The 14,484-nt window shown below is 38.5% G+C and overlaps 1 protein-coding gene across 9 annotated transcripts in view; it reads right to left on the bottom strand.

Moving 5' to 3' along the window:
- The window catches only part of UNC13B (unc-13 homolog B), a 186,961-nt gene that overhangs the window by 138,538 nt on the left and 33,939 nt on the right, over positions 1-14,484 (bottom strand). For all 9 annotated transcript variants that reach the window (XM_046677335.1, XM_046677343.1, XM_046677372.1 and 6 more), the window contains exons 6-7: positions 12,350-12,423; positions 4,675-4,732 (exon numbers count right to left, since the gene is read on the bottom strand). In XM_046677335.1, the coding sequence (XP_046533291.1) occupies positions 4,675-4,732; positions 12,350-12,423 (132 nt within the window). The remainder of the gene's footprint in view (positions 1-4,674; positions 4,733-12,349; positions 12,424-14,484) is intronic.

Genomic DNA, 14,484 nt, shown 5'->3' with positions numbered 1-14,484 from the left:
CTTTTTCTAGTATACACCTCGAAATTCATCCAGCCTTTGCCCATCACCCCGTTCCTAAGCCACTTCCACATTCTCAGGTATTTGTTACTGAAGCACCCTGTTACTGCACAAAATTGGAGTCTCTTAGTCAATGCGCATAAAAAAGCCAGTTAAGGGGCTGGTCTGGTGGCGCAGCGGTTAAGTACACATGTTCTGCTTTGGATCCCGGGTGCAGACATGGCACCACTTGGCAAGCCATGCTGTGGTAGGCGTCCCACACATAAAGTAGAGGAAGATGGACATGGATGTGAGCTCAGGGCCAGCCTTCCTCAGCAAAAAAAGACGAGGATTGGCAGCAGTCAGCTCAGGGCTAATCTTCCTCAAAAAAAAAAAGAAGAAGAAGAAAAAAAAGCCAGTTAACTACAGCATTAGACTTTGGGAAAAGAGATCGGCTTTATTTTGTGAGATCAATCTGCAGGGAGACAGCGGGTATGTGCCCTCAGATCTGTCTCCATGATTCAGAATTTGGGGCAAAATTTAAAGGAAGAGGCTAGCACATGGAAACACTAGTGGGACAGGTTTTTACTGGTGGGCTTCCAAACATTTATGATGAGGTGGGGAAACAATTTTAACATTGGATCTTCCTGAATGAGGGACCCCTTGCTGCTAACAACAGTCTGACTTATAAGTTTCAGCCATGTCTCAGCCATTTGGTTCCAGGGGGAGGAGAATCTTTGGTTTCATGGTCATTTCAGGTCAAGATTTCTTCTTTTGTGGCCAGCCGGGTGGCATAGCAGTTAAATTCGCATGTTTCGCTTTGGCAGCCCGGGGTTCACTGGTTAGGATCCCAGGTGCAGACCTAAGCACTGCTTGTCAAGCCATGCTGAAGCAGGCATCCCACATATAAAGTAGAGAAAGATGGGCACAGATGTTAGCTCAGGGCCAGGCTTCCTCAGCAAAAATGAGGAGGATTGGCAGCAGATGTTAGCTCAGGGCTAATCTTCCTCCAAAAAAGGGGGGTAAAAAAGATTTCTTCTTTTGTGCATGCTCTGGCTACACAACTTGGCAAATTTTCTGAAAGGCAATTCTCTTTGGTGTTTTTGTTTTTATTTGCTGAGGAAGATTTTCCCTGAGCTAACATCTGCACCAATCTTCCTCTATTTTGTATGTGGGTCACCGCCACAGCATGACTGCCGACAAGTGGTGTAGGTTCACACCCGGAAACTGAACCTAGGCTGCCGAAGTGGAGCACACCAAACTTAACCACTAGGCAACGGGGCAACTCTTAATCACTTGCTGATAAGAGATGGGGTCAGTTGAACTGGTCCTGGAGGGTTATAAGCCCACCTCTCAATACCAAAATCTGCATTAGTCTACTCAAGCTGCCATAACAAAATACCAGACTGGGTGGATTAAACAACAGAAATTTGTATCCCACAGCTTTAGAGGCTGGAAAGTCCAAGATCAATGTGCCAGCCAATTCAGTTCCTGATGAAGGCTTTCTTCCTGGCTTACAGACAGCTACTTTTTTGCTGTGTCCTCACACACAGAGCTCTGTTGTCGCTTTCTTCTAAGAGCATTAACCCTATCAGATTAGGCTCATTCTTATGATCTCATTTAACATTTTATCACCTCCTCACAGGCCCTATTCCAAATAGAGTCAAATTGGGGGCTAGGGCTTCATCATATGAATTTGGGGTGTATGCAATTCAGTCCATGACAATAAATCTTAAATTATATATGTATGTATGTATTTACATATAAACATACACATATATACATAGAGTTTTGTATAGTTTTCACCTAAATTTTCATGAAAATTTCCCATATTTTTCAAAGCATAATTTTAATTAAATGCATGCTATTCAATCTTATGACTATTACCATTTACTGTTGTTTAACTATTAAATCATTTTAAAATTTCGCTATTTAAATAATTTTGCAATGAACACCTTTATACAAAATTTTTATTTGCTTCTTACTTACGATAAATTTCCAGAAGTTCCAATGCTGAATCAAAGACTATGAATATTTTAAAGGCTCTTGGTACATGTTGCCAAACTGCTTCCCAGAAACCTGTACCAATTAATGCGCACTCCTATCTGAACTACACACTATAATAAAATGTTTTTCTAACTGAAAAAGAAAATACCAGTATCATAAATGACCAAAAAAAGACAAGGATTTTTGTTTTATTAAACGGGCGATTAAAGAGTCAGGAAAACCAAATAAAAAGTGTTATTACTGATTAGATCATACAGTGGGGAGGGAATAGCTATAAAAATATTTGGGGACAATTGGGGAATTCTCAATATAGACTGCATATTAGGAAATATTATTGCACTAATGTTAAATTCTTGATTCTGAAAATGGTATTTTGATTATGCAGACTGTCCTAGCTCTTAGGAGATACACACTGATGCGTCATGAAGCATGAAGCTTATATTCAAATGATCGAGAAAATACATTGTGTGCATTTTTGTGTACATGTATATAGAGACAGAGATAGAGATATGAAAGAGAGGTACTGAGGAGGGGAAGAAGAGGGGAGAAGGATGAGCAATGTGGCAAAATGTTAATCTTGACTCCAGTAAAAGGTAAATGGCTGCTCATTATACAGTTCTTTCAACTTTTCTATAAGCTTCAAATTTTTCAAAATAAAAGCATATGAGAGAGCACTCAAAAGATAGGAACTGGCTATTCATAGAAAAATAAATTAGTCGGTAAACAAGAAAAATGTGTGAAAATTTATAAACTTGCTAATTATTTATGGCCTTTTATTTCCTCCTGCCCTCTTGGCATTTTCTCTTTAGTCACTTCAACTGCATTTCATCAAATGGACCCAGAAAGGAATGAGAAGTGAAATCTCAATCATTCCATTTTACTTCTCATTAGCAATCCTGGAAAAATGTTTAGAAGATTGAAAAGGTCAAAATTAGCTCTTACAGTGAGTTTTGAAAAGGACTATCAACTTAAATTCACAACCTAGTCTTCAATACAGATTCTTATGGTCTCCTATGACCCTAAATGTTTGATAGATTCTAGGTCCTAAATGGCAAAAAAAAAAAAAAGTTAGTAATATACATGATCTTAGCCAAAAGGCTGAGAAGTGATGTAGTTAGTAATAAATCATATGAAAAATAGCAAGTTTTCTCTAAATTAAAAACAAAATGTTGACCTCTGCTATTGGTCTTACTTTTATCAGGAAAGCAGCATATAAAACAGAAGGCAATTGATGCATTTACAGCCATGACTGGAAGTTTTCCTTCTGAGAAAGAACATGAAAGAAGCAGTTTAACATAGTGGTTCAAAGCATGGGCTACAGAGTCAGGGTGTCTGTGTTTGAATATTTACTTCACCACTTACTGCCTATGTGATTTGTGGCAAATTACTCAATCTCTTTTTTCTTTTTTTGAGGAAGATTAGCCCTGAGCTAACATCTGCTCTGCTGCCAATGCTTTTTTTTTTTTTTTTTTTGCTGAGGAAGACTGGCCCTGAGCTAATATCCATGCCCATCTTCATCTACTTTATATGTGGGATGCCTGCCACAGCATGGCTTGACAAGTGGTGCCATGTCTGCACCTGGATCCGAACCGTTGAACCCTGGGCCGCCAAAGCAGAACGTGCTCACTTAACTGCTGAGCGACCAGGCCAGCCCCTCAATCTCGTTATGCCTCAGCTTCCTCATCTGAAAATGAGGACAACGGTAAAATCTATGTCTCAGGCTTGCTGTGAAGGTCAAATAAGTTAGTACATTTTGCAATTAGAGCAGCATCTGGCATACTGTAAGACCTCAAAATATGTTAACTGCTATGGTTCTTATCATCACTAGCATTACTACAGTAACTACTACCACCATCACCAGCACTTTCAACCTGCAGCTGATAAGTTTGGCGTTTGAGTCAGAAAAACTAAGGCAATACAAAGTAAGCACAATACCACACACACACACTCCACGGGTGAAAAAGAGGAAGAGAAGAGGCCCCGAGTCAATCCTTTAGTGCCTCCTCAAACTGTTTTGAGAGGAAACTGAGAAGGTAGCAAACAATGCATGGCTCATTTCAAGAAGGAACCTGTGTGGTCTGAATAAATTAATCTCAAGAGAAATGACAAGTTCTCTCACTCAGTTAACCATTTATCAAACATTACTGAAACTTACATCAGGTACTGAGCCAGATGCTAGGAATACAAAATAGAAAAATGTCTATGATTTTAAAAACTTCATGTTCTTATCACAGAAATATACATAGATTATAACATATGATAGATTATATGATGGCTGTATCCTCAGGATACTATGGAAGCAGAAGAGAGACACCTAAACTAGGCTTGGCGGAAGGAGGAAACAGCAGGAAGACTTCCCAAGGTGGTCACATTTAAACTGGGTCTTAAAGAAGAATAACAGATAAATGGGAATAAAGCGGGAAAAATCATTCCTCCAGGGGTAGAAGTCGGCAAATGGAGAAAAAAGATGCGTACCATTGCCCTGCCTACAGCCACACAACCAGAAGACCTCTTCCTAAAGCTAATGAGCAGATACCATTAGAAGTATGGGCCTGAATAGGCGTGCTTCTGGAAAATCCTCTGTTTACACACACCACATCTCCACCCTCCGCAACTCAAAATAAGCCACATTTGGAGAACTGACAGAAAGAGGTGATTAATAAGAGATTCAGAGACAAGTTTCTCACTTACAACACTGGGTGGCAGCAATGGGCAATGGCTTCCTCTGGCTTTCTTCTTGAACAGAATACTAGAAGCAGAAAGGAGGAAAAAAAAATATATAATAAGAAGCCCAGGTAAAAAGGAAAAAAAATCACAACTACTTGTAAAAATTTTTAGCATTTGAATGGAGTCTTTTTTTTTTTTTTTTTTTGAGGAAGACTAGCCCTGAGCTAACATCTGCCACCAATCCTCCTCTTTTTGCTGAGCAAGACCGGCCCTGAGCTAACATCCGTGCCCATCTTCCTCTACTTTATATGTGGGATGCCTGCCACAGCATGGCTTGTCAAGCAGTGCCATGTCTGCACCCGGAATCTGAAGCGGCAAACCCCGGGCCGCCAAAGCAGAACGTGCGCACTTAACTGCTGCGCCACCAGGCTGGCCCTGGAGTCAAATTTTTATTGAACAGAAACAGATCATCCTGCTGTTGCTTTCCCTGTGGGATCCTGACACACAGGCCAGACTATCAGATATGACACTGGCCCAGTGCCACAGGCTAAAGCAAGAGAGCAGAGAGGCTGTTCTGACCAAGGGCACCTGGGCATCCTTCCAGCTCTGCCAGGTAGCTGTAGAAGGCTTAACCTTAGAAGCCTTACAGGAGCTTCAGAGGACTTAGAAACTCACTCCTGTAAGTTTTCTTGTGGATAATGTATAGATTTCCTCATTTGGGTGATGGAACTGAAAATCTCTCTGAGACTTGAGTTTTCTCATCTTTAAAAAACGTAATAGTGCTTCTTACCTTACAAAGTCACGTGGAAAGTAAGTGAAATTACTTATTTAAGCACATAATGCAACATCTGGTACCTAGTAGAGTCCCCTTCCCACTTATATTCTAACTTCCCCAACTCAACCTACCACCATCACCAGCAGAAAACAGAGTAGTGACACCATTAAAAAAAAAAAAGTTCTATAAAAGGGAACAGGGGCCACCCCAGTGGCACAGTGGTTAAGTGTGCACGTTCCACTTTGGTGGCCCGGGGTTCGCCGGTTCAGATCCCGGGTGCAGACACGGCACCGTTTGGCAAGCCATGCTGTGGCAGGTGTCCTACATATAAAGTAGAGGAAGATGGGCACAGATGTTAGCTCAGGGCCAGTCTTCCTCAGTAAAAAAAGAGGAGGATTGGCAGCAGATGTTAGCTCAGGGCTAATCTTCCTCAAAAAAAGGGGGGGGGGGGGAACAGAATTAAGTACAAGTCTTGAGGATGGGCAGGATTTGGAAAGGCAAAACAAGAAAAAGGCATAAAAAAGTTAACACAAGTACATAGAGTCTGGAAGGCAGAATAGTTTGATTCTGTGAGAGCCCAGCAGAGGATCAGAAAAACATAACGTGGTCATCAGGCAACTTGCAAACATGAGCTCTGGAGTTCTCATCCTGACTCTGCCACTTATCAACAAGCTGTGAGGTCCTGGCACGTCAGAGCTTTGCTAATGCTGCCAGTGAATGAGCCATGCACTCGGCAGGTGTTTCTTGAGTACCTAGGTGTGCGAGGCCTTGTTCTAGGCACTGAGGGAAGAGAGTTTATAAATCACGGTAAGGAGTTTGGATTTTATTCTAATGTATTGTGAAACCGTTTAGTGTTTTAAACACGAGAGGGATATGACTTTATTACACTTTAAAAATCACTCTGGCTGCTGTGTGAGATGCATTGTAGGGAACAAGAGGGGAAACAGACTAATTATTGCAAAAATCTAGACAGAAGTTAATGATGGCTTACACAGGAATGTGAGTGAGCAAGGGCATTTCAAGTCATTGGATCCAAAATACGAAACACTTTTTGTGTATAAATATACTTTTACATGTAAAGTACTTTATAAGCAATAAATTATGATACAAATATCAGAGGTACATACTGCCATTACTCCATCTAACAGGGAATAATCAGAAGTCAAGCACAATCTAAAGGATATGATAGTGTTAAGAAAACTGTCAATCATAAAAATGTTCAAAACTTCTTAAGCAACCCACTCCAAAGTAAAAAAAAGGACTTGGTTGTAAATAATAACTGTTATAAATAATAATTTTTGTAGGCAGTACATACGCATAACAGTGAGGAAATCCTAAAACTTTAAGTCTTAAACTAGAAGAATTCAGACTTGAGACAACAATAGATATTTTTGGAAGACATATTTAATGAATCTCTTCCAGGCCTGTTTATGTACCCAAAAAGAACAGGAAAAACTAGTATAAGAAAGGAAAATTACAGGCCAATCTCACTTATGAACATAAATGCAAAAATCCTAAACAGATTACCAAACGAAATTCATCATATCATATTATTTATCCATCATAAGTGCTATAATATTCACATGTGAATATGTATGTACATGTGTGCATATGTATTTATGTTGATATAAAAATGTCCATATATCATGACCAAGTGTGTTTGAAATGGAAGAATAGTTCAGTACATGAAAATCTACTCATGTAAATCACCACAATAAACAGATAACAAGGAGAAAAACTATGTGATCTAACAAATGCAGGAAAAGCCTTGATAAAATTCCTTATTTTTTCAAGACAAAAATTCTTAGAAAATCAGAAAGAAAATAGCATTTCCTTAATTTGATATAGTATCTATCAAAATCTATAGCAAACATCATACTTTAAGATTTATGAAGCATTCCCCTTATAGGCAGGAAAATGATAAGGCTCCCTGCTGTCACTCCAAGCACTAAAAATTACACTGTATGTTTTATGCAACAAATTTTTTAAAATAAGGGGTCATGAGAAACAAGAACTGAGAAAATATCACAGCTAAGAGGAGCTAAAGAGACATGACAACTGAATGTAACAGTGTCCCAGATGGGATCCTGGAACAGAAAAAGGGCATGAAGTAAAAACTAAGGAAAGTTGAAAAAACTATGGATTTTTAGTTTTACTTTTTAGTTAAATATAATAAAAACAAAATAAAACATTAACTTTTTAGTTAATAATATATCAGCGTTGGTTCATTAATTGTAACAAACATACCACAGTAATGTTAGATGTTAATAACAGGGGAAATCTTGGGGGGAAGGCAGAGAAGAAGTTGATAAGGAAACTCCCTGTACTGTCTGCTCAGTATAAAACACTCAAACACTTGAAAACATAAAACATAAGGACTGGAAAGAGACAAAAACTGCAAAGATCCAAAAACTAGTTACAGAGAAAAGTCTAAGGGAATCTCTAAACTAGTAGAACTAATAAAATTTGCTAAATAGGATCAATACTAAAAAAAATGAGCAGCAAAGCACTGCCTTATATTAGCAATGACCTATTAGAAAATGTAATTTTTAAATGTATCATTCACAAAAGAATTAGGAATAAATCTAAAAAAAAAGGGTAAAATCTGCATGAAGAAAAGTAGGTTTTCCCCAGGTAGCACTTCTCACCTTCTAACTTTTACTATACTTATTACATTTCCTGCATACTGTCTGTCTCCTTCTATTTGATCCATAAGGACAGGATCTTTGTTTAACCTCTGATGTTTACCAAGCACCTACAACAGTCCCTGGTACATAGTGCACAATAAGTTATTTGGTGAATAAATTACTGATGAATGAACGTCACCAATAAAGAGAGAAATGCAAATTAAAACAATAAGGCTCTAAATTTATTAGATTAGCAAAACTTTTAAATCAGGTAATGTCAAGTATCAGTAAGGATAGAGAGAAGCAAGAAAATGGGAATATAAATTGGTACAATTAATTTAGAGTAATTTAGCCATATCTATAAGGTTGAACAGTGCATATCCCACAACTAAGCACCTGTACTTCCAGGTATACACCCAGACAGTCTCTCATACATAAGCACAGACACAGGCTCAGGGAGGTCCACTGCAGCATGCATTCGTAATAGTGAAAACAGAATGGTCCCTGAGTGGGGAGATTAAGAAATGGTGGCACAATCCAGCTCTGTGAAGTGGTAGAGCCCCAGCCCGCCTTGACTCAAGTGCTTCTGGAACCAAGAGGCTGCTGTGTACGGGAACTGTTACACACCATAGGATAAAAAGACAAGACTCTACACTGTGTTTCTAAAATGATTTTACAGAAAGTACGACAAAATCTCAATAATTACTGTATCTGGAAGATAAGCGTACAGGCTCCATTTTTACCATTCCCTGTATTTTACGTCTGCTTTAAATTTTTTCATGATAAAAACAGACAAGAGAAAAAGGACACAGAGGCCTACTTGAAGAAATTCCCACTAACTAAAGATGAGATGATTTTATCATCAAAAAGAATAATGACTACAATTGATTGAAACACATTAAATATATCAAAATCCATAAATTTATAATGATACACCACTAAAAAAACAAGAAAACAACTCATTGGTTGCCCTGAGAAGTTGCTTAGGCAACAGCTCATTCATCTGAAATGAGTACAGACTTTATTACAAATGAACCAAATACCAGTAAGAGAAAAGTCCTTTCTTACAGACAAATCGCAGCAAATAAATGTTGAAGGGGTAATATAATTAGAAAATCACCATTTAGCAGGCCTTTATAAAATAACAACTATTATTTCCTGCTAAAACAATTAGGTAAAAGGCTGGTGGGAAAACTTTATAATGGATGAAACAGGCAGACACCACTTGAATCCCCTGTTGAATTTTAACATCACTAGAAGTGAGTTAAGACACCATGTGCCAGCCAAAAAAAATAATAAACTTCAATCTATATTTCAACCTAGTCCTCAAAACACTACATATAATTTCCAGTTTAAAGGAAGTAAGAGGGACAGAGGAAGATGGCAAAGGAAACCCTGGGGATATAATCAGCCAAATCCAAAATGTGTGGAATTCTACAAAACAATTGAGGGGAGGGAAACAGTTATAGAATAAACATGATTTAAGGGACATAATAACCAAATATGAACAACTTGTTTGGATTCTGGATTGAAAAAATCAGCTGTGAAAAGACATCTTTGAGACAATAAAGGAAATTTGAACTCACATTAGGCATTAGATGACATTAAGAAATTATTGTTAAATCTGATGTATTAAAGGCATTGTGGTTATTTTTGTTTTAAGGCATTATCTGTTAAAGATGTATACCAATGTATGTATGTATTTACAGGTGGACCACTGGATATCTGAGATTGGTCTTAAAATACTCCAGCATAGAAAGAGGGAAGAGTAATTCTGTATATTTCGCATGATGGAAAATTTCGATAATACAATAGTTCATAGCAGCATTATCCATAATAGCCAAAAAGTGGAAACTCAATCATCCATCAACTGATAAATGGGCAAATAAAATGCAGTATAGCCATACAGTGCAATATTATTCAGAAATAAAAAAGAATGAAGTACAGATAAATACTACAATATAGGAAAAACCTAAGTGAAAGAAGAGAGTCATAAAGGACCACATATTGTATAATTGCATTTATATGCAATCTCCAGAATACGTCAATGTACAGAAATAGAAAGCAGATCAGTGATTGCCTAGGACTGAGGAGGATGTGGGGATTGGAGTGTGATGGCTAAGGGCACAAGGTTTCCTTACGGGGTAATGAAACTGTTCTAAAATTAATTGTGGTGATAGATATACAATTCTGTGACTATACCAAAAGCTACTAAATTGTACACTTTAAATGTGTGAACTGTGTGGCATGTGAATTATATTTCAATAAAGCCGTTTTACGAAAACCAACAGGATGATACAGGAAGGAATGGCAGAAGGGAGAGCTCTAGTATATAAACAGAAAGCAAAAATCTCAGAGGGAGCTGAGAACCACAGACCAAGAACCATCAGTTTTAGAACTTGTAAAATTCTGTAATGTTTGCATGTTACATTTGGTTTTTTAGTGCTTTAATCCCTTCACGTGATTCTGCACAGTGACACAGTAAAGCCTGTAAAATCAAAAGTACAATGTGTTTCTTTACTAGGAAAATAAAGAAGATGGGAGTTTGGAAGGTTATATACCACTCCAAAGCAAGGCTTTGGGGAAAAAAGAAAACCCACAAAAGGTAAAGTGGATGCAAGGACAGAGTAAACTGTGACATTTATCAAGGGGAGAAGAAAGACTGGAGCTTTCAACCAAGAAAAGTTGGAGTGTTGCATTGGATATGAGAAGAGTTATGTAATTTAATAATATAAAACCTACTAAGGAATCAGGTGAGGTAAGGGAAAACCCTGAAAGGAGTATTTGCATTTGTTTCAAATTCCATTTCTTCATCTTTGATTTAACTCACTGTGGGCCAAATTGTGTCCCAAGAAAAGATATATTGAAGTCCTAATCCCTAGTAACAGCGAATGTGACCTTATTCATACATAGGGTCACTACAGTCTTAAAATAACCCAACGAATGGTGTCCTTACAAGATTAATGGAAATTTGGGTACAGACACCCAAGGAGAAGAGAACGTACTGTTGGGACAGACAGACACAAGGGAGGTGTGTGATAATGGAGGCAGAGAGAGGAATGATGTGTCCACAAGCCAAAGAATGGCAAGGACTGCTGGGAACCACCAGAAGGGAGAGGGGAGGCATGGAACAGTTTCTTTGTCAAGTCTCTAGAAGGAACTGACCCTGCCAACACCTTGATTTCAGAATCCTAGCCTCGAGAACTGTGAAAGAATGAATTTCTGTGGTTGTAACCACTCAGTTTATGGTCCTTTATTATGGCAGCACTAGCAAACTACTACTTCTCATCAAACCACTTCATTTTGGCTTCCCGCACTAATCTATGGACACTGGTCCTTAAATGCCAAATCCAATGGCTCCATTTCATCACTCTTCTCCTCTTTGTTCTCGGTAACACTCGATACTATTGAGAATTTCTGCCTTAAAACTCTTTTTTCCTTTGTTTCATGACCATTTTTCTGGTTCTCCTACTGTCTTTCAGACAGCTCTCAGTCTCTTTTGACCCTCCCTATTCTATCTTTGGCGCTCCCAAGTCTGCCCTTGTTCTTCTTCAATATTCTTTCTATACACTCCACCTGAGCAAGCTCTTCTATTCCTCTGACGTCAAATGCTTCCAATAAGTTGATAAATCCAAACTCTATGCCTATAGCTCCCCATGTCACCCAACCCTGAACTTCAGATTCTTTCATGAAGCTGCTTACCAGACATTTCCACTGAAATATCCCCTGGCACTCCAAACACTACCGTATAATCAGACCTATTTTCTAAGAGCCCAACACGTCCAGAAGTTAAAAAAACTTATCTTTTCCCTCCACCACCAATAATAAAAACATTCCCCATTCCTGATGGTCTAGACTGAGTGGACTGCGTTCTCTTCTGAGCACCAGACTTATCTCTGGAGATAAGTTAGGACAGCAGAACTAAGCAATGCAATAGGTTAAACATCCCTAAAAATAGCATAAAAATAAGGATATATATCCAAAAATCTGGAGACAAGCAGAAGACATACCTCTGCTCATCTGCATAACAAGGGGACAGTTTCTCTAGTAAAAGCTCCTTCCCCAACACACTAGTACTAATTCAGCCACCTCTGGAAGACAACAGGAAGAACAGGAACAGTGGAAGATAGATCCTTCTAATGAAATGTCAGGCAATGTTCTAGCTACTTTTCTGTTTAATGTAGTTTAAATTCTTTCATTCTTCAACATGCTCCTGGGTCCCTCCCTTGACAACCTTAAAGGGTCCTATAAAAAGACTTTTCCCCATCTCTTTATATTGCAAATAAGAAGTTCCTACCTCATTATCAGCTCCCAAGGCATTGATTTGCTCCAATTTGTAGGTCCAATATCTGGCTTCCTCCTCTGGGATATCTACCGTGAAAGAAAATAAACTACATTACCAAGTTAATAATTTACTCATGGGTTGATTATACTTTATTCAATCAAACAATCAAAGTTAGAAGGGTGGTACTGATGGACTAATTTTACTGATGGCTCAACTGTTGCCATGAACACTATCTTGAATCTTCACAAAAGCCAAAATAATATACTATTATTCCCATTAGATCAGAAGACTTAATATTGCTAAGATGTCAATGCTGCCCAAGAGATCTATAGATCCAATGCAATTGCTATCAAAATCCCCATGATGGGAGTGATGTCAGCAACATGGAGGGGTGAGTTTTCCCAGTAATCTCTCCCCTCCACCATACAACGAAAAACACATTCATATTCCAACAGAGAACATCCAAACACAACACAAAAAATGTCGGAGAGACCCACACAGCCACACAATGGAGTGCACAGAGGCTGGAACCTCCTTGCAGCCTAGAGGGAAAGCCCTCTACAGGGGCAAAAGCTTTTGCGGGTGGTGACCTCATCAAGCCAACACCCCAGGAGAGCAGATAGCAAGAGCAGAGGGAGAAAACCCTGAAAGCATGCAGGAGAAAGCGTCCTTCCCCCACCTGCCCAGCAACGGTTCCAGTGCCTGGGACCTCCAGTGGTGACAGACAGTAATTTCAACCAAATAATACAACGATGGACAAAAACAGAGCCACGCCCTCTAGCAATATCAAACATTATATTAGGTCTCCAGAACAGAGAGAAAATGACAAGTACCCAGAAATCAGCCCTGAGGACACAGACACATGGAATCTAAATGACAAAGAATCGAAAATACCTATCATCAAAAACTCATCAAGTTAAAAGAGAATGTAAAGAAACAATTCAATAAGCTCAGGAGCTACTCCACAAAAGAGATTGAATTTATAAAGAACAATCAATCAGAAATATTAGTGATGACAGACACAATGGAAGAAATAAAACAAATATGAATTTCCTGAATGCTCGAGTAGACATCATAGAGGAGCAAATCAGCACAATCGAAGACAGAAATGTTGAAATGCTCCAGATACTGGAGGAGACAGAACTAAGACTAAAAAGAAATAAAGTCTCTGAAAAATATCTGACTCAATGAGGAAATGCAACATAAGAATTATAGGTATTGAAGAAGGTGAAGAGAAGGCGAAAGGAGCAGAAAGCTTGTTCAAAGAAATAATAGCAGAGAACTTCCCAAACCTAGGGAAGGTGATGGAAATCGCTGTGGAAGAGGCTACCAGATCTCCTAAACATGTCAATTTAAAAATACCTACTGCAAAGCATATAGTAGTGAAACTGGCAAAAGTGAATGACAAAGAAAGAATACTAAGGGCAGCAAGGCAGAAGAAAATAACTTACAAAGGAACCCCTATCAGGCTTTCAGTGGATTTCTGTGCAGAAACCTTACAGTCTAGGAGAGACTGGAATGATATATTCAAATCTTTGAAGGACAAAAACTTTCAGCCAAGAATACTCTATACAGCAAAAATATCCTTCAGATATGATGGAGAAATAAAAACTCCCAGACAAACAAAAGCTAGAGGAGTTTGTAGCAAGGAGACTACCCCCCCTACAAGAAGTCCTGAAGAAGGTCCTCATACCTGAAAAAACAAAAAAAGGGAGAAAGGGGTTGCAAAGCACAGAGAAAGGCAATAAGCAGGTAGAAAGAATCAGAACAGGCTAGCAAATACTCAACCATAGAATTAAAAATAAAGGGAAGGAAAACACCAGAAACAAAGATAATCTCATTTTAACCACAAACTCACAACACAAGATGGAGTGAGATGTGAGAAAAACAACTTAGGAAGGGAAGAGGAAAGGGACTGAATCAGCTTAGTCTAAGGAAGTAAGAAGCTATCAGAAAATGGACTACCATAACCACGAGATTTTGAATACAAACCTCACGGTAACCACTACACAAAAAAGCAGAACAGAGACACAAATAACAAATAAGGAGAAAACTGAGAAACATATCATAAAAAACTACATAATTCAATTGGTGGGCCAAAATATACAAGACGAGAAACAAAGGAAATGGAGGAGAACCAGAAAACA

Source organism: Equus quagga, chromosome 1 (genome assembly GCF_021613505.1).
Source record: "Equus quagga isolate Etosha38 chromosome 1, UCLA_HA_Equagga_1.0, whole genome shotgun sequence".
Classification (NCBI taxonomy): Eukaryota; Metazoa; Chordata; class Mammalia; order Perissodactyla; family Equidae; genus Equus; species Equus quagga.
This window is presented reverse-complemented; position numbering and strand designations above follow the sequence as displayed.